This window comes from Sciurus vulgaris, assembly GCF_902686455.1.
Source record: "Sciurus vulgaris genome assembly, chromosome: 2".
In the NCBI taxonomy this organism is placed as follows: Eukaryota; Metazoa; Chordata; class Mammalia; order Rodentia; family Sciuridae; genus Sciurus; species Sciurus vulgaris.
The window spans coordinates 45,112,895-45,140,538 of record NC_136462.1 but is presented as its reverse complement, the minus strand read 5'-3'; the positions used below and the strand labels follow the sequence as shown (position 1 = coordinate 45,140,538).

General features: G+C 38.7%; 1 protein-coding gene across 2 annotated transcripts in view; it reads right to left on the bottom strand.

The window, feature by feature from the left end:
- Positions 1-27,644, bottom strand: part of SLC35F4 (solute carrier family 35 member F4) — a 230,819-nt gene that overhangs the window by 193,698 nt on the left and 9,477 nt on the right. Inside the window, exon 1 of one of the 2 annotated variants that reach the window (XM_079128991.1) lies at positions 8,438-8,568. The exons of the other annotated variant lie outside the window; for it this stretch is intronic. Within the exon in view, the coding sequence (XP_078985117.1) occupies positions 8,438-8,465 (28 nt within the window). The 5' untranslated portion in view covers positions 8,466-8,568. Of the gene's footprint in view, positions 1-8,437; positions 8,569-27,644 lie in introns of those variants that run through there. 2 annotated transcript variants of the gene reach the window in all.

Sequence of the window (27,644 nt, the reverse complement as noted above, 5' to 3'; positions counted from 1 at the left end):
CAGACATCATTACCCTATGTACAGGTATGATTACATGAGTGGTATGAATCTACATTGTGCACAACCATAGACACGAAATGATGTACCCCATTTGTGTACAATGAATTAAAATGCAGTCTGTAAAAAATTAAAAGATAACAAAAGATGATTAAAACATAAAGCCATCCAGTTACCAAAAAAAAAAAAAAAATTGGAGCAAAGTATAAATTAAAAAAACACAGAAAATGATTTTCAAATACACTACAAACAACAGTAATTAAGCAGTATGGTTCTGGTATAAAGATGGATACATAGGCCAATGAAACATAATGGAGAGCCCATAAATAAACCTTACATATAAGACCAAGTGATTTTCAATCAGGGTGCCAAGACTATGCAGGGAGAAAGTTCAGTTTCTTCAACAAATGGTGTTGGGAACACTTGATATCTACATGCAGAGCAAGGACGTTGGACCCTCACTTTATATCATATGCAAAAATGAACTCAAACTGAATTAAATACCTAAACCGCAGATCTAAAATTATTAATCTTCTGGAAGTACATGTAAGTCTGACATCTTTAGGACACTGAATTTGGCAATGATTTCTTGGATATGATGCCAAATGCACAGGAAACAAAAAATAGACAAAAGGGGATTTTAAAACTTTCCTGAGTCCAGGAAAACAATGCCATGAAAAGGCACCCTATGGAGTGGGAGAAAATGACTGCGAATCATACATCTGATCTGAGAAGGGCTCATATCCAGGAGACATGAGGAACTCTACAACTCAACAAGAACAAAATAATCTGACTTTAAAGTGGACAAAGGGCTTGAACAGACATTTCTCCAATGAACACAAATGTTCAAGAAGCACGTGAAAATATGCTCAATACCACTAATCTTTAGGGGAATGCAAATCAAAACCACAATGAGATATCACCTCACACCCACCAGGATTACCACTATTAAAAGAACAGAAAATAACAAGTGTTGACAAGGATGTGGAGAAACTGGAACCCTTGTGTATTGGTGGGAATTTAAAATGGTCCAGCCATTATGGGGAACTCTATGGGGTTCCACAAAAATTTTAAATGAAATCACCATATAATCCAGCAATGTCACTTCTAGACATACACATATATCCAAAAGTCATCAAAGAAGAATCTCAAAGAGATATTTGCACACCTATGTTCACCACAGCCTTCCTCACATAGCCAATAGGAGGAAACAACCAAAATGTCCATCAACAGAAGAAAGAATAAAGAAAGTTTGTTATTCACACACAAGGGAATATTATTCAGCCTTTAAAAAGAAGGCAACTCACATGGTACAATATAGATGAACCTCAAGGACATTATGCTAAGTGAAATCAAAAGGACAAATATGCAATTCCACTTGCAAGAAGTACATAAAGTAGTGAAAATCACAGAAACAGAAAGTAGAAAGATGGTTATCCAGGGTTGGGGAAGAAGGGAACATCAGTGTTTAATGGGTAAAGAGTTCCAAAGTTGCAAGACAAAGAAGTTCCATAGTTCTACACAGCAAAGTAAATAATTAACACTATTGATCTGCATGCTTAAAAGTGATTAAGATGAATTTAATATTATATGGTTTTGCAACAGTGAAATGAATAAAGTAAGAGAAGGCAACATTCACCCAGGTCCATCTGGAAAGGAGACAAAGTTTAGGAAAGGCAGCCATCCAAGATGGGTGTAACATGCAAGATCAGAGCCAGAGCTAAACTCTCAGAAAATAGCCTTTGTTTTTCAGAAGATATCAGGTTTTAAAATGCTTTCTTTTTTATAGTAATATATTTGCTAAAAAAAAACAAAGTTAACATTTAACTTAAAGTAATGAATATTTTAGAGAATATAGAAAATAGCAGGAAGAAAAAATCAGAGTCATTTATAATCTCTGACAAAGGACAGTCACTGGAGACTTTTTGGTGTGTTTGTTTTTTTCTGAATATCTCTGTCTCTTTATCTCTCTCTGTGTCTCTCTGTTGCTGTCTCTGTCTCTGTCTATATATACAAATATGTAAATACACATATGTATGCATGCACTTATATATACATACATATACATATCTTGAAATAGTTGCATTCATCTTGTGTAAAAAAATTTGTATTGTGATTTTTTTATCATGTTATATAATATTCTTTATAAACTTAATCATAATGGTGTCATGGTGTACTATATACATAAAATTTATGAATCTATTTTCAAACTAAATATTTAGATATTTACATTATTATGAATAATAATAAGTAACAATATTATTGAATTCTTTGTGCATGTATCTCTTGTTATGATTTGGATATGAGGTGTCCCCCAAAAGCTCCTGTGTTAATTCAGGAATATTCAGAGGTGAAATGATTACATTATGAGACCTGTAGCATAATCGGTGAAATCAGTTTGATGAATTAATAATTTGGATGAACAAACTGGATGGTAACTGTAGGTAGGAAGGGCACGGCTGGAGGAAGTAAGTTACTGGGGGCATGCCCTTGGGGATTATATATTGTACCCCAGCTCCTTGCATACTCTCTTTCTCTGCTTCCCAGCTCTCATAAACTGAGCAGCTGTCTTCTGCTAGCTATTTAACTATGATGTTCTGCCTCACCTCAGGCCAAAGCAATGGATCAGGCAAACTATAGACTGAACCTCTGAAACCATGAGCTGAAAATAAAATTTTCCTCCTCTAAGATGTTCTTCTTAGGTATTTTGGTCACAATGATAAGAAACTGACTAACACAGAAATTGTTACCAAGAAGTGGGTTCATTGTTGTGACTAACCTGACCATGTGGTTCTTAAGCCTTTGGAACCAATTTATGGAAGGAGTGCAAAAACGTTTGAACATTCGGCCTGAAGAATCCTTAGAACTTTGAAGCCGAGCTTAATGGACAGTTCTGGTGGGAGCTCAGAAGAACAGAATATCAATAGGAATGTAGACAATAAAGACTGTGCTCATGATATTTCAGAAAGGAACAGGGACTCTATTGAAAACTGGATTAGAAGTCATTCATGTTACATTCTAGCAAAGAAGTTGTCTACATTTTGGCCATGCCCTGAGTCTTTCTGTGAGGTTGAATTTAATTAATCTAGTGGAGGAAATTTCCAGACAACACAGAACTCAGGCAGTGTAATGGATTTTGCTGGCAGCTTTTAGCCAGATTTATTTTGAGCAGAAAGCAGAAAACAAAAAATTTTAAAACTTTCAGTTTTACTAGAGAAGCACATATACAATTGGAGCCAAGAAGGTATGGTTGTTGATGAGATTACCACCACTAAAAAGAAGCTAAGTGCTTTGCACAGAGACAATAGAAAAGATGACTTGAGGACATTTTAGGAATCAGCAAGACCACACTCACTTTAGGTTCAAGGATATAGTAGTGAAAACTCATTTAAAAGAAATTGAGGACTCCATGTTTTCACAGGAGACCTAGGAAGAGTTTCCTCAGGGTTCATTTCACCACGTTCATCCGTCCAGGCACTCAGAGGCCACTGCAGCCATGGTTCAAGAGGATCCAGATACTGCTTGAGCTGGTGGAAGACTTTGGCATCATCTGTATGGTATAGGTTTTCTAGGAATGCAGGATGCTGGAATTAGAGGGTCATGGAGACTTCCACCAAGATTTCAAAATAAAGCCTGGGAGACCAGGTAAAGCATAGCAGGGACAGAATATCTGAAGGAGACACTGAAGCGGGAGTACATGAAGCTGTGAGAAGGAAGTTAAAGTGGCAGTGAAGACTCTCAAAATCAAGAGATACCAGTAACATGGAATATCTGCTAAGGAAAGCTGCTATCTATGGACAGAGAATCTAAAAGAGAGGTCATATGGCCTGCAACTAGCAAGTACGCAGTGGTGTGGCAGCCCAAGCCCTTTGGAGATTATAAGAGACGAGTCTCACCCTAATGTACCCCAGATGCTGAATGTAGAGCTACAGAACTTCTTGCTGTTGGATTTTGATCTTGCTTTGGTCTCATCTCATCTTTCCATGTCCCATTTTACCCTTTTGTAATGGAAATGTTTACTCTGTGCCATTATATTGGATGTGTATAACTTGCTTTTGATCTTCTTTGGGGCTCACAGCCAAGACTTTGCCTTGAGTCTCAGGTGAGACTTTGGACTTGGACTTTTGGGCAATGCTGGACCTGTTCAGACTATGGGGCTCTTGGAGGTGGACTAAATGCATTTTGCATTGTGAGATGGACATGAACTTTTGGAGACCAGGGGTAGAATATTATGGTTTGGATTTGAGGTGTCTCCCAACAGTTTCTGGGTTAATGCAGGAATGTTCAAAGGGGCAATGATTAGAGTATGAGACCTGTAGCCTAATCAGTGGATTAAGCCATTTGATGGATTAATAATGTCAATGAATTAATTGAGTAGTGACTGCAGGAAGGAGAGGCATGGCTGGAGGAAGAAGGTCACTAGGGCTATGCCCTTGGGGATTATTTCTTGTCCCGATGGCTCCTGTTCTCTGCTTCACAGCAGCCATGAGTTGAGCAGCTTTGCTCCACCACGCGCTTCTGCCATGATGTTCTGTCTCACTTTGGGCCCAGGGCAATAGAAACTATAGGTTATAGACTTTGAAGCCATGAGCCCCATATAAATTTTCCTTCCTCTAAGTTGTTCTTGTCAGGTATTTCAATTATAGCAACACAAAGCTGAGCAGCACATCTCTCCTTGAAATATTTCTTTTGGATGGACTGCTGGAAGCAGAATTACTAGATCAACAAATTAAATATTTTGAAGGCCATTAGTATAAACTGACAAATTTCTTGTCAACAAAATTACAGAGATTTATCATCTCACCAGAAAATGCAAAATGTTCCACACTTCCCCTTAGCAATTACTATTATTTTTAAAGTAAGAAATAGAGGAAGATGTAATTTTTTTTTGATAGAGGAAGTTTGTGGTTTCTTGGCCAAAACACTTCAATATCCATTTCCCCTGAGTCAATCAAGAAGTAAATATTAGAAGTAACATCAAGTGTCATAACAGATATTAATGTTGCAAGGAAGTTCTCAATCTTTTGTGACCGGTTCCTCAGACACCAGTCAAGGTTCCAGCAGGAACTACCTACACTATGTCCTAATATGGGAAGTTGAGGAGGGTTTAATAAGTGGTTATTAGCAAAGGCATGGGGCAGAATTGAGACTTGCAGAAAAATAGGACAGCAAGACAGAGCTACACACTCTTCTTGAAGCTGACACTGGAAAGAATACAGGATGCCCCACACTAGATGCAGCCCCGCAGATGGGGGCCAGGAAAACACCCTGACTTCACTCTTCTCCATCCCTTCTACCAGTGTCTTATGTGAAACAAGCCCAGCCTTAGTCCAGCGGGCAGGACAAGGGAGCTTGGTTGCCACGAACTGAATGTCTGTGCCACCTGTACCCCCAAATCCATACGTTGAAACCTCACCTTCATATGATTATATTTGAGGTGGGACTTGGATGGGGGTAGTTCAACTTAGATGAGGTCATGAGGTAGATCACTCATGGTGAAATTAGTGTTCACGTAAGGAAAGGAGAGCTCTCGCTCTCTCTCTCTCTCTCTCTCTCTCTCTCTTTCTGTCTTTGCCTGTCTCTCTCTCAGATGCAACAAGAAGACAGCTATCATCAGCAAGTCACCAGACACCAGATCTGCTGGCACCTTGATCTTGAACTTCCCAGCCTGCACAACTGTGAGAAATAAATGCTGGCCCACAGGGTCCACGGTATTTTGTTAGAGCAGTCCAAGCTGACTGAGCCAGTAGATGTAGTCACATGGTGCAGCCTCCCAGGTCACTGAGGAGGATAAGCAGGGCAGGAAGTGGATCTGAAGGGGCACACTGAAGCCATGCTGCACAGAGAGCCCACCAGAGACAAGCAGGGTTTGCAGTGTGACAGCAGCCTATGTTTCACGAACCACCACAGTAATTAATCTATCTAGTGTTATTATTTTCTGTGGAATTCTCACACAGCAAGTGGGAATATTACCATGTAATCATTTCCCTTTATTTCAGTAATTTAAAAAGTGAAAACCTTTTCTCTTCTCTAGAGATCAGAGTATATTTGTGGGTCCAATAACATCTTTGCAAAACAGAAAAAAAAAAAAAAAGAAAAACATTAACTATATCTCTATATTACCCAGGCAGAAGAAAGCACTCTAATAAGCAATTTAACAAAAACCCTACAGTGGTTGAATTTATTTTTTCAGAAAAATGCAGGAAATAGTCATGAATGTTTCATTAAAATGCTTCCTAATCATAAATGTATATCTGTGACTTAACAAGTACATGTTTTTACCACTGCAACTCTCTAAGCCAGCAAACAACTCTGGAAAATTGTATTTAATTCCTCACAAATGACTCAGGAGCCCCACTGAGGCTTTATCACACATTATTTGATAAACCCAAGCATCTACCAACTAGGAGATGTGGAAAACCATAGCAACCAGGGACAAGACTGGCGAGGTAGTTGAAGGACAATGCTAGCAGAGGTACTTAGTCTTCCAGAGCACTGAGGACCCCTCCCTCACAGCCCAGTCCAGCTGACTTGGCCTTCCCTTAGATATACCTCTCTCCTTTATAGACAAGCACTTGCAGTGAAATGGGTTTCAGGAGTTTAACTTGTCCGGTTCCCCTGCTTTCAGACATGTTATGAACATTTATACATGAGGAAAATGAGACCCAGCGACATTAAGTGGCCCGTCTGAGGTCATAGAACTAAGAGGAATAAGAGGCTAGAACTAAGTCCTCCTATTACTAGCACAATGCTTTTATCATCTCCAATTTTTTACACAGTCTGGTTCTACAAATGGGATGGAGGAAAGGGGAATACAAATTCCCTACCCATCTCGGATAGCGATAATGGCCATCAGAAATGGCATACTGAAACTGAAATCAATCTATAAAATGATGCTCACTGACAGAGGAACATCACTTTTATGGTAGATTTATTTTTTCAGAAAACATGGTGAAGTAGTTCAAGTATTGTTTTCAATGAAGATAGGCAACAAAGTCCTAGGGTACTTTTATTCTTTCCAAGTCCTTTTAATTGTTAGAAAAACATGTTGCGTTAACTAATGATAAATACTTTAAGAACATGAGAGCAGGTGCTCCTCAGACAATATCAATCAAACAGACAAAAATCACACATCCATCAAGAACAAGTGCAAAGTCCTCTACTTAGAGACCACAAGAGCATGATTGACACAAAGCTCAGTGCCACTTGTTGCCATCATCATCTTTGTCATCATCATCATTCTCAAATTCTTTCACAGACCCTAATGACTTTACCTCAACCTGATATTTAATATCCCAGGATGTTAAATGATGTTGATCAAGGGCCATCCCTACTAGATAAGTCTGGTATTATCATTCTTTTGTGAGCATCAATACCGATCTCTTGGGCACTGCACCCCAGGGGATCTGAATCAGTGTTCTGGGTTGGAGCCCAGGCATCAGATTCTTGTAAAAGCTCCCCAGGTGGTAACCATGAATCCAGACTCAGATGCCTGGGCTTGCTCCCAGAATGACTGACTCAGAATCCCTGGGATTCAAGGCCTGGCAGATCTTTATTGTGAAAAATCTTCCCTGTATGATGCTAAAGCATAACAAAGAGTGAGAAATGCCTTAATTGACAGGCATAAATCTTACCCACACCCTCCTGGGGATATGTTGGAGTAGCAACCATATTAAATGAATGTTTGAATGTAGACTCCATCCATGCCCACAGTAACCTCTCATTGGCTTTTCAATTTGGATAAGTACTAAATTTGCTGTTTAGGGTAGCTGTTGAGTGTATTTAAATATACCATGGAGATTTTATGCACAACTTTGATGTATCTCTTATTTTTTCATATATTCACAAATCACCTTTATGAACACTTGTTTCACCCTAAATAATAAAAATGTACATTAAGCAAGAAAGCAAACCAACCAACAGCCTCAATTTGAAAGTATCTAATTTTACCACAAGAACCTTTCTGTTCCCTCTCTTTTCATGTGCTAAAATAAATTTGACTCTATTGACAAAATCTTGTGCTGAATTAAGTGAAATATAAAAGAAAAACACTCACCATTAAAATTAAAATAACATCAGAGGCAGACTCCAAACTCCATCTAAGATGAGAACGACCTGGCATTTCAAGAAATACTTTCCCAAAGAACAAATCACCAAGTATGACATCTTAAAACTTCAGAGTACAAAATGTCAACACCAAAAGGACTGGGTGGTAAAAATGGAGAACAAGTAGGTCCTGAGAAGTAAAATCTGATTCAAACAAAACAAACTACAGCAAGAGTTTACACTTCACTGAATAACTGCACTATGCTCATGTGTTCGTTTTCTCTTTATTTTTTCTCCTTCAGATTCATCCTCTCCACTTTATACAAGTCCTAACAGTGAGCTACAAGCAAGTCATAAATCATACAATGCAAATAGTGTTAAATCCTATACTTACCAGGAGATCCAGAGTGGTAATCACGCATCCCTCAGTCTTAAATACAAGGAGAAATGATGACAATTGCAAAAACATCTCTGTAGAACTGGACCCTAATCTCTTCTGCCAAGGAAGGGAATGGGGACATTGGGATGGGTGTTAGAAAGGACAAAGGTAAAACTAAACCATCATTCTATAAATGGAAAATCCCAATCCAGTGGAAGAGCAGTGTCATATTTACTCCAACTAAATTTAGATCAAATCCTCCTTGTCTAGCATGCCAGAACAGCAAGCTGCCTCTCGAAGAACCAAAATAGAATGGTTGAAGTGTTAACAGACCAATACAGAAGTAGCTCTTTGCTGCAGAAACTTGAAAACAGAACCAGTGCCATTCATTGTATCCTTGGGGCAACACTAGCATGGGGAAATGGGCCCCTTTACCTTCCTAGATGCTTTGACTATACTGTTTCTCCTCATTAAAGATCAAGTGATTTAAAAGACCAGGGTGTTCAGGTAAGTCTTGTAGAATGTTGCCAGTTATCCCTGCAGTTCATAAGTCATGGTGAACCCACGTTAATTATGGCTACTTCTGAACAATCTGAAGTCAGATAAAATAGCGGATGAGGAATATAATTAGAATTCAGTCATAAAAGTAAAGTTTATATGAATCAAAGGTTTCTAACTCTCACAACCCCCAAGCCTTCCTCAACACCCCTAGAAAGCTGCCAATGACTGGTTTTCATTTTGCACACTCCCTTCTTTTACTCTGCCTCATTGTCAGCAGAATAATACTGACTGACAGGAAGGAGAAAGAGGAGCAAAAGGATTCTATAACTTTTCTATCCTGGAATTATCTACCAATATTTGGTTGGAGAGAAAAGGCCCCAGTCCAGTTTCAGCAGCTCTCAACATCTTGGAGCCATGGGGGATACCCCAAATCCAACATGCCTAAGTCTTCATTTATCACTTGTTAAGGTCTAGATAGGAGATGTCCTCTGAAACTTCCTGTGTTAATACAAGAATGTTCAGAGGCCAAATGATTAGATTATGAGAGTTGTGTCCTAATCTGATTATCAATCCATTTTATTAACTGATGGATTAATAATCTGCATGGACTAATTGGGTGGGGTATGGCTGGAGGAAGTCAAATCACAAGGGTGTGCTTTGGGGTTTATCTTTTATTCTTGGCTCCTTATCTACTCTCTTTCTGCTTCCTAGCTACCTTGAAGTGAGCAGCTTTCCTTGGCCATTCCCTTCTACCACAATGCTCTGCCCCAATTCGAACCCAGAGCAATGGAGTCAACCCACCTTGGACTGTTCTGGAACTATAAGTTCAAAATAATCTTTCCCCCTCCTCTAAGTTGTTCTGGTCAGGTATTGTTGTCACATGGATGAAAACCTAACACACCACTGACCGTCCAGAACACATCCTCTTTCCAGCCTCCCTAGTCTGTCAGAGGTACCATTTGTTCCACCCTTAAGACCTTGGAGTTATTCCTGATTCCTTATCCTGACATCAAGTCACAACTAGTCTCCATGTGACTTCAATTGCTCCTTCCATCAGAGTAGCTCAAAATATTCCTTTCTCTTCACTTCCATTGTTTGGGATGAACCTAAAGAATGAGGAGGAATTTTCCAAGCAAATGTGTTTGGAAAGCATTTCAAAAAACAGAAGAGTCTGCATAAAGATGCACATATGTAAGAGCTTGGCCCACTTCCCAGTGACCTGGGACAGTGCTGCAGTCCAGGTAACCAGAAAGGAGGCAGAAAAAGGCTCCAACAGGGAGGCCCTCAAGTCCCCCAAGAAGGAGTTTGGACTTTTTCCTGAAGGCCAGTGTTTTACAGACTTCAGTAATTTGACTAATGCCTATTCACATACCACTTTTTTATTCTTATTTGCTTAACAGTTTTCCATGAATTGACTTATTTTTCCACATAAATTTGCTTAAAATTTACTTAACATTGCTTAAGAGTTAATTTTATTTTAACTCTTAAGCATTTTACTGTGGAAATTTTCAAATATACATAATAGAGACATTAATATGTGCTGTGGGGCTGGGAATGTGGCTCAGGGGTAAAGCACTTGCCTAGCATGCTTGAGGCCCTGGGTTCAATCCCCAGCACCACACAGAAAAAAATATGCTACAATTTGGATCTGAAATTTCCCCAAATATTTATGTGTTAAAGGCTTAGTCCCCAGTGTGGTACAATTAGGAGGTGGTAGAAATTTTAAGAGGTAGGGCTTAGTGGATTTTTCAGGACACTAGGGGTGTACCCTCATAAGGGATTATGGGCCCCTGCACTCTTCCTCTCTTTTCATTTCCCAGACACAAAGTAAGCAACATTTTTCTCCTCCATATGCTCTTGCCATGATGTGCTGCCTCATCACAAGCACAAAAGCAATGGGGTCAATCAGTCATGGACTGACACGTGCAAAACTGTGAGCCAAAATAATCCTTTTCTCTCTATGAGTTGATTTATCTCAGATATTATAACAGAAAGCTGGGTAACAGTGTAATAAATCTGCATGTCAACCCATGTCCAAAGGTGGTTCTTCTACCTACTCCCTTAGCACCATCACCGCCTTCACCACTGCACACATGAGCACCTTTCCACCAAGTTACTCTTTAAGTAAATCACAATTCCTCCTGCTTTCATTTATATAGTCATATGCCTCTCTAAAGAATGACCTTTTCTTAACATAACTACAATACCATTGTCACCCCAAGAAAATTAATAGTAGTTCTTATGATGTATACATCTAATGTTCAAGACATTAAAATTTTATGTCACAGCCATATATGAAAAACTGAAAGAATTTGTCATAAATTTTTAAAAGAAAATAATATTATTAAAACTATGGCATGATCTTGAGGCCTGTTCTCCTTATTACAAATGGAGATTAGAAAGTGTTAGATATATTATTCTTACCCATACTCTTCCTCATTGCTGAATGTAGAAGACTCGATGGATTATTAAACAAGGAATACATTTCTCACTTATCATTTAATACTATGCCTACATACCACCTAAATCATCTTTCATTTAAACAGGAATATTTTTCCCACACTTGAGAGAGACTGCTACAGGGAATAAGAAATCATCTAAGAATTATGGGCCTGATGGAATTCATGGCTTGGGAAAATTGCTGTAGCAAGAACAGAAGGAAGCTCTGATGGAGTTGTGATAGAAGAACAGAAAGGCTCTTGATGTGTGCCACGACTTACTGAGTCATTCCATTACTTCTTGGGAATGAGTTTGGTTTGAACAGGATAGTTCCACTAGTGCTGAAGTAGGGGAACACATATATCCACATGTCCTTGACCAAGAATACACCTCCTCCATTAGGAAGGTTGTTTGTTCTGACTGATACCACAGCTTCAAGGGGTGGAGGAAGAAGGGGACAATACCCAGGCAACCAGATCAGGTGAATAAAGCCTGTCAATCAATGAGGTCACTGATGACATCACAAGGTGGCTCTCAAATCCACATCATCATTTCTTGAGCTTTTACTGTCATCTAAACTGACCCCCATCTCTCCAAAGTCAGTCTTCCCTCAAAGGGGCTTCAATGCTGTGCCTCAGGTTATCCTTCCTCATGAGCACAATCTTCTATGAATAAATTACCAAACCTTCAAGAAATGCCAAAATTTGACATTTTCCAGAATACTTCTCACTCCCCCATCCCCACATGCAGACATTCAAATATCTTCCATGGCTCCTCTTTCACGTAGAGAGAACTTAACATTCTTAGATATGTGATTTGAGGCTCTCCTGGATCTGGCTCTTACTGATCTTTTCAACTTTATTCCTGTTATTCTCCCTTTGCTTTAGATTACCTGATCTCATCACTGTCACTCAAACATTCTCAGGCATGAAATCATCTATGGCCACCTAACATGGTTTAGTACTATCCTATGGTTTGACTATGACGTTTATTGAATTGTTTCACCTCCCCAATGTAAAAGCTAGAAAAGTCTCATTTCCAGAATCCCTAATATTAGAGTATGAGTCTGTAACTTAGCATTTAAGTCTTGTTCTCTGGTCCAGAGAGTAAGTGAACTCTCCAAATCCTATAATAAATTCCTTTTATACAAATTAGCTAAAGTTGATTCTGTTGTATGCAACCAAGAATTGTTATTGATACACTGGCCCTGTTCCTTAACATAGTTCATGTCCTCTCTGTGGAATGGCCTCCTCAGTCTTCTGCCCTTGGCCACATCTGACCCATCCATCAAGTTCTACTTTTTCCAAGCTTTCTTCCTTAGTTTTCCTCAAAGAACTCTTTCCAAACCCATGCATTTTATTCTTTGTATCACTCGAGGAGAATTTAATAAACACTCTCCTACTTTGTAGTTATCATCTTTGCAGTATCCTATTTCTACAACTTGAATATGAGTCCCTCTATCTTTGTGTTGCCTCAGGAGTCAGCAAGTTCCTTCTATAAGTAAAGCTCTGTGCTGAATGTCATTGATACCAAGATGACTAAGGAAAAAATTCTTTGTCTTCATCTACACACAGGCCAGTGGGAAAAATAAGTGAATAAATAAAGGGAAACAAGGCAATGTTCCCTAACACAGGATCTGTGACTTCAAGTGGAGGAAGAATCTCTCCCTGGTAGGTTCTGGAAAGGTGTGGGGGGGATAGAAACAAACTTTAAGAGCAAGGAGGGCTCATCAGGCAGGCAAACAGAGAGGAAGAAGAGTGCATCCTCTTTCTTAAATTCACATCCCCCAAAATGTGGCTTGTGCCCCAAACATCCCTTGTGCTGAAACAACCTTTTCCTTAGAGAGGCAATACATATGTCTGTAATTTTCGACATAAATATTTTGATCAAAAACTCATAAAGGAAAGGGAAGGACTGAAAATAAAATAAAGCCAAAGTGTATTTTTCTAAATCAACACACCTTTATTGAGCTCTTGTTATGTGAAATATAATTTAATACTCTCCCTGCCTTCAAGGGCCAGTGTTTGTTTAAATGCAGTCTGCCTTGGGAGCTATATATAGATATACAAAAGCAAGGAAAGTTAAACAATAAAATATTTGACAGTTCAATCTCACAGGAGAAAAAAAAAAAAGGACATAAGTTGCACATGACCAGAAGCCAAAATAAATGTCATTTATTTTCTACAATTATTTTCTTTTTAATTGGTTCTTTTTAGTTATACATGACAGTAGAATGATCATCTGATGTTGTGGGTCAGGGCAAACTTTATGGAGATGATAGATGTAAAAAATACTAGCTAAGTGAATGGCAAAAAATACAAGTTCATGGATGAGTAAACAGATCCACTTAGCTTAAAGAGAAAATCTAGGTGGGGAAAGAAGAAATGAAAGAACTAGAAAAATAGGTGGGGATCTCTTTTGAGGGACACCATATATGTACATACACACAGAAGTCAGTAACTACTTGTTGAGCACTCATCCCCATTTAGGTACCCATGGATTATCTAAATTAGTTCCCAGATAAGGGTACAGCTGACTTAGAAAGGTTAAATAGCTTGTTTAAAGTCAACCTGCAAAAGACTGTGTGGATCCTGACCTCCAAGGCTCATAGTCTAACATCCCTTGAACTAGCAAGTGAATGAGCTCGATTCAAACCCTGACCTCCAAGGCCCAGCATCATCATTCACCAATACTTCTGTATTTCAATTTAGCACCAAAACAGGACAAATATTAGAAAACCTCCATTCCATCTTCACTTGATATCCTTTAGTTTCACTTACGCAGTCTCAATGGCTGTAATTCTTGACCCACCATGCACATCAGCATCACCTGTAGAGTTTTTGAAAATATGTGCACATGCTCAGCACCCAGGCCCAGAGATCCAAATGCAGTACGGCATCAGTATTGTTTAAGTATTTCACAGGGGACCCTAATGCCTGGCCAGACTCTAGAACTTGATGGATAATCAGTAATCTATAACATGCTCCAAAACTTCTTAGCTAAGACCTAAATGAATTCTATACATGCACATTTTATTCTAGTCTCCTACAAGCAATCCAGATAAGAGGCCTAATAACAATGCTAATGATAACACTCTAATAACATTAATAGCTATCTTTAATTGACTGCCTACTCTGTACCCAGGCCCTATGCAAAGTAGTTTTTCATACATATTTTCAGATTTAATTCTCAAAAAATCCAACAAGGAAAGAACTTTCAATATTCCTATTTCCAAAGGCACAAAGCTAGTCAGAAAGGATGGAATTCAAACCCAAATATGTATTGATCCAAAAGAAGTGTTCTTTATAGCCACTTAGTTGTATTGCCTCCCAAAACTAAGGATAACCATTAATTTACTTACTGAACAGTTGATTGAATGTCACCTCTCTGCCAGGCACTGTGTCCTCAGTCATACACAGCATAAATCAATACCCATACACTCCAAAACAACAGTATATTTTCTTGAGTTCCAAAAGATAAAATTTGTCACAGACTCTACCAAATAGGCTGAAAATAGAATGAACAAGCTTTGTTACCCAGCAACTAAATAAAGATTTTTCTATCAGAGAATTAGGTTTTCTGGAGAGGGAAGAAAGTCCAAGCTGTAGTTATGAAAACACAAGAATGAGGCTTCGAGGAAATGACTTTGACTGATTCCCAAGGTCTAGGCTTCGAAATCTGAGTCCTTTCCTCCTCATTCATTTCATGGAGCTGAGGGTCAATTATCAGACTGCCTCACCATTAATCCCCAATTGGAAACCCTAACTCATGATTGCAAGCCACCCAAGTGCCATTTGGTATATATATTTTTCAATATATGTCTACAAAATGCCAAAATATCCTAAAAGAATAAATTCTTCAAAATAGCTAAGTGAAATAAGCCAATACCAAAAAACCAAAGACCGAATGTTTTCCCTGATTACTGGATGATGATATATAATGGAGGTGGGGGCATGGGGGATGAGAGAAGAATGGGGGAACTTTAGATTATGCAGATGAAAATGAGAGGGAGGGAGTATGAAAAATGGTGGACTGAGACAGACATCATTACCCTATGTACATGTATGGTTAAATGAATGGTATGAATCTGCATAGTGTACAACCATAGAAACAAAATGATGTACCCTATTTGTGTACAATGAACCAAAATGCAGTCTGTAAAAAATTAAAAAACAAAAAATAAAATAAAATAAAATAAAACGTCATCTGGGGAAAAAATAGCAAATCATAGGTTCCTTTCTTACCTGTGCATTTTAAGCCTGTAGTTATTAGTCTTTTGAGGGCCATGGGTACTTCTGAGAATAAGAGGAACATATGAAACCTCTCAGAAAAAGGCACAGCAACCCTCACAAATAATCTTAGATTAGAATCTCTCATCTAATCCACTATTTCATTTATTCCTTTTTCATTTTTTAAAAATAAGATTTAACTTTCAGGCACTCAGGGTAGCTTGGCAAATAAGAGAGAGATATGTTTGTCTGGATGAGTTCAACTACCATTGAGCAATCTTATCTGTTACTAGCCTTTCAATTAGACCATGCTGTCTAAGGATGGCCAAAATCTGGACAACAGCTGGAACACAGGACTGAGCAAGAGATGGAGGGGAAGGTTTGAGTCCTAGGTGATGGGAGGCAATCTGTGTTCTGAAAAATCTGCAGTAGATAACAGAGCTTAGACAAAAGGGGTTGGAGTTCATTCACAAGTCTCTCTAGTCCTAAGACCTGATTCAGAGATTAAGGCAAAGTACCAGTCCCAAAGGTATGAGGCAGTGAGGTAAGTGGAAACCCCAGTGTTGTCTTAGAAACTCAGATTCACTCACCAACATCGTGGTACCAAAGCGGCTTAGTCAAATGGAAAAATGCAGGACCCTGTACTTGAACAGGGTACAAGATCAGAACCAGATCTCTGACAGGCTCGCAGGACACTGACCTTATTGGTTTATTGTGGTTTTACCCACTCCCGTTCTCCAAAAGGTAGAGAGCCAGTGAATGTCAAATGCTTGAATCCAGAGATAGAGATTAGAAATCCACAGGAACTAAAGGCCAAGAAGAGTGTTCCAAATAGTTACCACATTGTACAAGATCTCTTCTGTTATCCTGGGAGATCCATAAATGAGTCTACACAAAAAGAATGAAAAGCTACAATAAAAGTTCAGTTAAATACTTAAACTTTTTTGTCTGCTGAATGTTAAGTATTATGATATTTGGGAACAAAACCAAGGAAATCTTTAGAACACTAAGTTACTGTGCCCCATCAGATTTTGGAAGCAATGATCTATTTTCTGGTTAAAACAATTTCTTCACAATAGATAGTTCTACTTATGAATTATTTCTCTCCTCTGTCTAAAACAGAAATACTGAACTATATGCTATTTATTTTGATAGTATGAGAAAGGTGGACAAATAGCAAAGTTAAAAAAGAGTGATAAACACTCTAGTAGGAAACAAACATCATGGCTCACAGAATACAAAATATATTTTACTTTGCATTTTCACGTCCCACCTCATGTATCAGTTCATAACAGTTAAGTGAGGAAATTTTTAATTTCTCCCAGAAAAGGGCATTCTGAAATGGAACAGAGAGTCAAGACAACTAAACCTAATAGAAGATATGTCCCTTATTGGAGTGCTGGAGACCTTCTATTTGCCTCTCCAGACCAAACCCCAATCTCCTCCATCCGACTCTGTGACCCAGAAGCTGAGCTACAGGGACTCCAACTACAGGACCCCTTGCTCTTTGGCTTCCATGGTGTTTGGCCAGTGGACAGCACCCACCTGCAGGAGATGGGAGAGAGAGAGAAAGGATAATGAGGTGTTTGTATCTCAAAGTGACGTCACAGCAGGCTGTAGACTTCCTCTCTCAGCACAGGTGCCGTCGGGAGCCTTTCTGCACAATCCTCTCTTTCCTGTGTTCAGGGACTTGCTTCTTCTACTTATATTCTCCTCTAATTTTTTAAAAATTTGGATGTGTAGCTGTGTCCTGCCAACTCTGAATATTCAGAAGAGTGCTATCTCTCCTCAGGCAGGTGGGTGGAGAGCAATATGACCTCCACTGACAATCCATTTGGATTGGTGCCAGAAAGGGTTAGTCCTAGAGATATTAGGGAGGAGTATTGTTATTTCTACTTGGTCAAGCATCAGGCAGGGCCAGATCCCTCTCTGCCCTAAATCATCTCAACAAGTTGGGAGTATCTGCATATTGTGAGGAACGGAAAAAGAAAAAAAAAATTACCATGCCTAAACTAATAACAAAACAGAACAACCAAAAAGGAGATTAAAAGGCTGGAGTAGAAAAGTTCTGAAGCATGTCTTATTCCCATTTGGGCTTGTTCCTAATGCATTCAGAACAGTTCTCTTAATTTTATATAAAAAAAATAAACTGAGTTTGTACTTTTTATTTGTCAGATTCCCAGTAGAATAAGAATATGATATTCCTGCAGCGTACTCAAAACCCCAAAACAATTTCAGTACCTCTGCGGGATGTTATAACTTCCTGATATCTTCTCTTAAATTCAGATTTTGGTTTTGGTTTCCATCTAATAATCAGAGACTTTGTGTTCAAATTTGATTGAAGATGAGAATGGGTAGAAATAATTCATCTTAGAAAGTAAATGGCTACCCACTAAGCATATATATAAGTTAGGTAACATTTTTTAAAAACTCCACTGACGTATTAATGCCATAGTTGATAAACTTTGAAAGTCCCAGCCAAAGACACCCACCCAAAAGTGCCAGAAACAAGCGTGGGCTTTCTTATCATGGAGGTGAAGCCAAGGACCCCCAGCCCCAGCTGGAATAAGGCATGGCTAAGCCACACTTGCATTCTGAAGCCACTGATAGAGGCCTGAGTCAAGGCCAACAGTAGTCTCAGTAATGTGAATAAGAAAGGACAAGACCACAGGCCCCAGAGAGTCAACATGAAAGTGATATTGGACTCCTTCTGAAGAGAACATCAGCAACACTACTATCATTACTTCAGTGACTTAAATCATAACTAGAGAAATATCATTAGATATTAGAGGAAGCATGGATGGCAAAGACCAATGCCTGACTGTAATTCCACAAATTCTATCCCATTCTACAGCGCTGGGTGCAAATGACTTAAAAATAGAAGTATCTATACTTGGCCACAAGAATAGATAACTTGCTCTCTTCTGCCCCCTTCACAGACTTATTTTTCATTTGTGGATGTAGGGAGTAGAGAATCCTCTCACTGGAAAAGTTGCCTTCTGGGAACAGTGTGACCAGGAGAGCCCTTGAGACACCCAGGAGACTTGAGGGAGAATCAAACAGGGATCAAGAGAGGACAGCCCTTGTCCTGTCTTATCACTACCCTCCTCCTTCTCTAGAAAAGCATGAGATTCTAGACACCAGCTGGATGTTGGTTACTAGTGGAAGTGTCTGAATCTTTTTCTTTGTCTGACTCTGTCTCCCCAATCTATTCTATCCCTGTCTCCCCTGCCCCTTTACACACACACACACACACACACACACACACACACACACACACAATTTCAGGGCATCTTGTTTAATCTTTCCTCTTCATTCCAGACAAAGTCTTCAGGCACAGCATCCAGTTAAAGTAAGACTCATACTCAGAGGGAAAAGCCTGACTTAGTTCCTGAGGAAAGCCCTTTATCAGAGCTGGGCATTGCACTCTTCTAAAATCAAAGTGGAATTTGCTAACCTTCTTCTCAGACATTAGGAGGAAGAGGTAGAAGACTTGAGCCATGGCTGGTTCCAAATTTACCACTTAGAATTTTTGTTACTCTAGTGGAGTGTGTGGGTTTGGGAAGCAGATAGCTCTGGGTTCAAATTCTAGCCTTGAAACCTGGTAGTCATGCCAGGCCACCTCTCTGAGCCTCAATTTCTTTTTCTCTAACAGGGTGATAACACCCACTTCACAGGCTGCAAGTTTTAATGCTATTGCCTCATAAAGTGTAAAATACACACAACTGTCAGAGAGTGGTGGTAGAATTATTCTGAATTCACACTCTAAATCTTTCATGTGCTATGATGAGTTAAGACTCTTGCATTTTCTTTTATTACATTTGTTTTAGGTACCATAAACATTTAATCTTTATTCAATCTTCAAAGATTATTCTGCAAACAGTTCTGCTTACATAAGTTACAATCCCACTATGACTGCATATAGTATGTATTTGGGTATAATTTGGGGGAAAATTAACTCTTTGTTAACTTATAGCATAAATTGAGATTCCATTCCTGATTTTCTTCTATGGTAAGCTTTCTGTGCCAGATGTTGAATGTGTTGGAGTTCTACATCTGGTGAGTTTTACATTGAGTATAAAAGCTTAAACAAGATAGAATTTGAAACAATGTACTTTGCCTTCAGTTTTCTTCCTTTGTCAAGTAACCAAACCGGACTGGGAAAGGTACCAGAATTTATCTGCTCTCCTTCCTCCCCTAGGAGACAGGACTTAGTCACACTAAGAAAGCCACCATAAAATTCTATGCTCCCAGCAAATTCAATCAGAATGTAACAGAAGTCAAGAGAACTAACAACACCATTGAAGACATCTTTATTAAAGACTGCACAAGGGACAGAGTAGAACTAACAACATCTGGAGCAGCCTTTGGTTCCCTAGGAGACTGTCATCCTCTGTGAAAGAGGTAAACCAGTATTTAGAAAAGAAGAAACAGAGATGTCATAGACCAGGCAATCAGACAAACTGCTTCAACTAGAACCCAGCTGCACCATCATCAAAAGAAGCCCCCAAAGGGAAAGGCAACATGTCTACACCAGAACACTCATCTGAGTCATTCCGAGCTCCTCCAGAGATGAGGGTCCCACCCATTCCACTCTTCTTCCTCCACTACAAACTTCATAAACTTAACATGATTCCTTCCACTTAGGGAAATTTCCATGTTGCCACAATATTGGCCCCAGTGTCTAGGGTGAGTAGATTACTACAGCCCATTCCTCTAATTCAGACCTACAAACAACAGACGGCCCCCACAGGCCTCTGAGTAAAACTCCACCTGTCCTTTGGAGATTCCAGCCCAAGTCACAGGACAGTTTTCATTGCATGCTAGCATTAGGTGCAAAATCACTGAAAGTATAATGAATTTTTGTTCCTGAGAGACTTCAATGAATTTTTCTCTAAATTCATGTGCACAATTTACAGATTAGAAACACTACACATATACATGAGATCACATGCTAAGACTTTCGTAGTCAAAATTTTTTCCTGAATTAATATAGCTGATGGGAAACACTTGGAAAATCTCAAACAAGCTTATGAGTTATTAATAATGATTTTCATCCCATACTTTGAGAACCCAGAAATTCATCCAAGTGGAATAAAATGTATCAAGTGGGCTTTAGAGAGTGGGTGGAAATTCCCACTAAAGGACATACCCAAACTGTCATGCATCTCCAAAAAGATAGCAAGGAAAGAATACAGATACCCCAACTGTGCTAAGAAAGGGAAAAATCATTCCCTAGCCAGTGCTACTCAAAGTGTGCGCTACAGACTGATCCTGGTCATGAAATATTACTAGTCTGTGACAAATAAAGAAATTGAAATTAAGCTGAAAAACTTTATAGCAACTTGACACCACTATTATATTTTAGTATGTGATTTCTCCCCCAACATTTCATTTTCCCTGATTTTTCCAGACCTTTGATGTATGAGGAATTGAAAATTTAAACAACAACAAAGAAAACCAGTTGGCTGAATAATCAGACAGTTTGAAAAGCACCACCATAGACCCTTGATAATAATTTTAACTGCTCACTGGAAACTTCTCCAGAGCTTTAAAAAGTACTGATGTCTGGGTCTCAGTGGGACACATCCTGGGCATTGGGATATTTTTTGAATTCCCAGATGGTTCTAGTGTGCAGAAAAGTATTTTAGAATCACTTAACTCATACAGGGAGAGAATTAGGGGTGGATTTGAGGGGGGGTTGGTTGTTGAACAGGGGAATACACACAAAGTTAATTCCTTATCTTCTGTTACTTTGAAAGTTTAAAAAATACTTTATTATGTCAAATTAAATATTTTATTACAAGTAAGAGTAAAATGAACCAAGATGCTATAATATTTAGTCATGTACGATACAATTTTTAATGTAAATGTTTATCGTAACATAGTGTGCCTACAGAGAAGTGCACACACCATGAGGATACGGCTTGATGACATTTCATGAAGCCAATGTCTCTGTGTAACCAACACTGAGATCAAGATGTAATAGTATTTTCCCTCTTGTTGTGGTATCTAAAATAACTTCCCACTGAAGGAAATAAAGATAAAGTACTCTGCCACTATGAATATGCCATTTATCTTGGTTTACAGTAAATCTAGTTCAAGTTGGAAGATTTCAAAGAATAGAAATAGAAAATACACGATTCTGGTAAAGAGGGCAGATTGAATACACACGTTTGTATTTGCTCACTCAGGGAATTCCACCAAAATTGCAACAAAATGAATTTTTAAAAAGTATAAATCCACAAGAATGGGAGGATCAGGAGAGAAGATGATTATAGAATTTTAGACGCTAGAAAATAATAAATGACTTGTCAAGCTTGACAAAACTGAAACCTAAGCTGAAGACAGAAAAATGGAAATTAGTTCAATTTACAACAAAGACCTTTTCAAAGCCTCCTGAATTGTGGCACTAGTTACTACTAAGAGAGAACAGCAAGTCTAAAAGCAAGTCTCTGTTAAGTCTAAGAAACTCAGATGTGTCTGGAATCCTCACCCGCACTCCATGCCCCTCTTCACTCTGCAAGCGCCACAGGTTAATCCTCTGGAGAGGCTCAAACAGAAGTCTACAGGATCACCAAGCATAGTTGAAGACTTGGGGCACCACACCAAAACCACAGAACAGTAAGTGAACCTGTCTATGCATGCTGCTCACTGAGACTCCCAGGCTTCTTTCCTACTTGGTTCCCAGATTGCAGGTGGTCTGTCAGAAGATTAGAAATGTGTTTGGTGATCCAGGGAAAGAGATTTTAAGAAAATAACAGTAAATATTCCCAAGGGAACAGCCCAGTTGTTTCACAATAAAAAAGTCATAATAGGACTATTGGGAGACAATTCTCCACGGATATCTTGCATTTTTGCATATCTTGTAAGGGCACTGATGGATTTTTGTTCTGGGCTATCTTTTCAGGAACTTGTATAGTGAATAGGTTTGGAAGGAAGAGAAAAAGTCTCACTCTAGAACAAAAGGTAGGCTTGTTTGCTAACATCTCAAAGGTTGAGCAGGCTTGCCGGTAGACCATTATAACTGATTGGGATTTCCTAAACTCAGAATTCCTCAGCTGTGACATAAACCTTCAGTTTATTGAGAATTCACCTTATTTGCCCCATTTTGTCCCTGTGGAATGTTGGAAGCAAGAGAAACAACATGAACATGAAGTTCATGCTATTTGCTGGATTGTAAGAGGAGAAGGCCTTTGAATCTGACCTGGGAATCTCATAACTTCTGTCAGCACCCATAAAACTGTAGCAAACAAATTTGTTAACTTGAAAACATGGCACAATCACAGATTCTTAAGAGTTCTTGACCACCCCAATCATTCTCACAGATTCCAAACCGTTCTTAAGTCCTCCACCCTAGAATAAAAGCAGACAAGAAAAAAAAATCACAAAACATCCAATATTATTGGCTAATAATATTTTTTTAAAAAAGCAATTGTACAAAATAACTCATTCTGGAGAAGGAAACTTCAAAAAATATATTAAGATCCTCAGGTAGATAAGAAAAGTTATTACATCCATAAAACAAGAACAAGATGTCATACTTTTAAAACACATGTTCACAAAACAAGAGAGCTATTAAAACTACAAAGATATCTCAAGTGAGAAACTTCATAGAAGATTTTAGAGCTAAGAAAATCTTTTGCCAAGTACCACACATAGATATGGTTAACAAGAAGTGAAAAGATTAGAACCTGGATCCTTCATTATAGCATAAACCATGACCTCAGAAACCCCACTGATGAACTGTTATGTAAGAGAATAAACTTCTTTATTGCTAGAGCCAATATAAGTTGAGTTACTTCACTTGCACTCAAAAGCATAGCTAACTGATTGTGAAGCAACAGAATAAACCCACACCTGAGGGAATTTGGGGAACCAGTACATCTTGGAAAAGGATAAACTGGTTTGTGTTCTGGAGCAGGAGATAAAAATGGAAGCAGTGTCTTTATTGAATAAAATCCTTTCCCTAGACTTGCTCATTTGCCATAATTTTGATATAAATATAAGCAATACCAGCAGCTATGCTATGTCCCTTCAGAAAATAACTGGGTACCTGACAACACTTCCAACTCCTGATTTTGCATGTGAATATGTGAATGTCACTGAAGGAGAAAGCCTATTCTGCGAACCTTTTAGAAAGACATGGAAAGTTGCAATGCCAAGCAAAACTATACTTGGGGAGAAAAGTAGGTTGTACTGCTTTGGTGATGAAACTGGCTTTTCACATCAAGGCAACTTGCTGCCTCAAACATCATCAGCATGTGCAGCACCTGAAATACTGTCAATGATCCTGCAAAAAACCTTGTCTTTTGCCTTGCAAGTGAACTCCATCAGAGTCAAAGTCCAAATTACCATCTTCTCCAGAATTTTCTTTATCAAGAAAAGTGAACAGAATGTGGGAGTCTCCCTTACTACCTGGAAGCTGTGTTTACAGAAACTACGACCTGAAATCTTTGAGTGATACTTGAAAGGATGGTTGTATCACCTTTGAGAGAAAAGAGAAGCCCACTAGTAGGACAATTCAGTGAGAAGATGATTCATAGCTTGCTTACTTTATAGATATGAGAAGGATACATTTTTGCATTCAGAGCTTGGCAGTCACCATTATAATGCAGCTGAAAACCACAAGTTCTTTTGGAAACACAGCTTCTCAGAAAAATAACAACCCAGAATGAAGACATGTCATCAAATGTCTCTGCACGCAAACCATTTGAAAGCCAATTCTGCTTGTATGGACTTCAGATCATCCTTTCTTTTCTGACAAAGACAATATGGGTGGCACAGACTTTGCCTCAAAGATAATTTCATTGACTTGAACACAAATGAAATGATGTGACATTAATTCAACTTGAAGAGCCTTCGAGAAATCTGGTGTTTCTTGATACAAATCCACCTTATCATAGCAAAATAAGCTATAAGATTTCTAATTTTACTTGTGACCTCATATCCTTCTGAGTCAGAGCTTTTAAACAGTGTGTTAAGATTTCATTTAATTGAAGGGAACTGGATGTTAAAGATGAACTATGCATCGACATGCCTAAGATCACTCCAAAAGTTTAGCTTCTTACTCAATCCAAACCACCAGTTTTCTCACTAAAATTTACTTGTGAATAAACCAAAATCACTTTTATTTTACGAATTTGAATTATTTCCATTTTTTCAAGTGTTATCATTAAATTTTGCACACATTATTATAACATAAACAGATAAAATTCAAAGGAATTATTTTACAGTCTGTTCCTGTGAAGTAAATCTCTAGTGTAATGAAAGAAACTGCACAAAATTTTGATATGTATGTACTTTTGGAGGAAAATTGGTAGTTCATTGCTTTACCTATATTTTCAAATATTCCAATGTCCCCAAATTGTTAAACAATAGAAATGTTAAAAACAAAACCCTGGTGTCCTACACACTACAGAATTGCCTCTAAGATGGTTTGTAATTACCATGGCACATCATAGGTCACTTCTAGCATGAATTCAATCCTATGTCACCTTGAAAACTAGTAGTTACACTTTCAGTCTGAGCTGATTCAAGCCCTAAAATATCTTCCAGGAAATTCCTATAAAATTGAAATTATTTTTTCAAGTTCAATGCATTGAAAGCCTACTCAAGAGACATAACAATGGGGACCCCAGATTGGTCCTGGAACAAAAAGAGAACATTAATGGAAAAACTGGTGAAATCCAAATAAAGTCTGAAATTTAACAGCAACATACCGATGTTGGTTTCTTAGTTGTGACACATGAACCATGATGTACCAAGTGTTAACAATGGGGGAAAGTGAGGGAGGGGTAGGCAGGAACTCTGTATCGTCTTTGCAACTTTTCGGTATATCTAAAAATATTTCAAATGAAAAGTTTATTTTTGGGAAAAAAAAAGTCTTTTAGAAAACTTTAACAAGGCTTAATCACTCACTCATCAAAAATGTATGGAGTACACAGGCCCTGTTCTTTGTGGTAGACACACAGTGCTGAACAAAATGGATCCATTCCTACCCTTAGGGAACTAAGAGTCTAGTGAGCAGGAAAAACATTAAACAGTCACAAAAAATGAACATAAATTGTAATTGCAGACTGCAGTAAGTACCACAAAGGAAAAGCAGATGAGATGATAGAGATGCAAAGCTGGGAAAGGCCTCTCTGAGAGGATGACTCTTAATATGAGACCTGACAGAGGAGGAGCAGCCAGCCAGGTAACTGCACCAGAAAGAGGGAAGATGTTCATGGGCCCAGAGGAGTGAGAGGATTTGGAGTGTGTGCCAGCATGACCCAAGCACAATCAGGGCATGGAAGAGGGGACCAGCTTAAGAACCAGACCATGCAGGAGCCTGTGAGCTGCATTCAGAGTTTTATAGTTTTCCAAAGACAGAGAGAAGCCAGAGGTGACTTTAACCAGAGGAATGGCATGATTCATTTCATGCTTTTAAAGGATCTCCCATGACTGCTGAGGGGATGGGAACTAGAAAGAGCAAGATGAGCAGTGCCAGCTTCAGGTACTCCCAGTTTTTTAAAAAATTAGGAGGAAATAAAAGGTGACCAACTTCCAAGTATATTTGCTGTAAAAGGCCTCAGGGAATAGTAATGTTGTTTTAAATGTGCTTATCACTGTCTTAGAATGTGCATATCACCTGCCACCATAATGCCAGCAGGAAAGATGGTGCTCCAAAGGACTCCCGACTTCCTTGGTCTGAGTCTTTCCTCTAGAATGCCTGTAATTAAACATGGGTGTGAACAAAATCACAGGATAAATACTGAAGTCTCATGACTTGAGTTTAGTAAGGTACCAACAGCAAAATAATGCAAGATTTAACAACCTTAGAACCTCAACTTTCACAAGGCAAAAAGAATTTGTAGTATGTCTGGTTTTTGAGACCATAAAAGCATTATTGACACCTCACTAATGCCATCTTGGCACCTGTCCAGGTCTAAATATAGCAAATCCCAGACTGCAGAATAGTGTAATTTTCAATCCCTGTTTAAAATGTACAATGTTAAATGTCATCCTCAATTACTGTGCATTGAGTCTGAAGGAACTGGTTTGTTGCCCTCTCTGACCTAGAAAAAGAAATATGTCTCCCAAACTTGATGTAACCAGTAGTACTTCAATAAAGCTTAAAAAGCAGTATTCAGTACTACCTGGGAACTCTTAAACAAAACTCTCCAGAGACTTATACTCTGAACAGAGAGCTGGATTTTCTTACCCTGTAAGATTATACTGTACCTATAACCTCACTAAATATTGTCTAGATCTACTCTAAGGGTTATCTGAACTATAAGAAAAAATAGATTGGGTCTTGATTGTAGCCTATGATTTGATATAAAGCTCTGTGAACCAAATAGTTATTAAGTTGACTTTTCAGCCAACTGCTCCTTTCCTATGGAAACCACCCTTACCCCACAGTCGTTAAGGTTACAGGAGACAGCCACAGGCAGCCAAGATTGAGTAACTTGACCTGACCCCAAACCACTAGGATCAATAAGATCAAGAGTATGCATGTGACATAAACTGGGTCAAAGAGTCGCTTTCCCTAGGAATCTGGATTTAGAAGTGAGAGATTCTTGCTCAATCTGTCTGCTCTCTTGAATAGAGGACATGTAAACACTGGAACTGCTGGCGGTGACTATTTTTGACCATTTGGACAAGGAAATAGAGAAAGCCAGCCTGCCGCAAGACAAGAATGGAGAATGCACAACAGAAAAAAAAGAGAGGGAGGCTTCCTGTTTCCCCCACAACATTCCAGGACCTGATTCCAGCTTACACCAGTCTATCCCTGCCCTTACAACCCATGAGAGACTCCCAGGATCCTGTCAAGACCTTGCCTTTTGCTTAAGCTGGTTCAAGTAAAATCCTGTGACTAGAACACAAACCATCACTAACACGTCAGGTCTCTCCATTTTGCTTAAGTCTCAAACAACTAAGAACCAGCTTTCCCAAATTCCATAAGCCAAGATCTCTGAAAGAATTCAATTCCAGCCTCACAAAGCAGATCACTGCAAATAATTGAGAAATGCTCACCCTGAATATTAAGGCAGGGAGGGTGGAGAGCA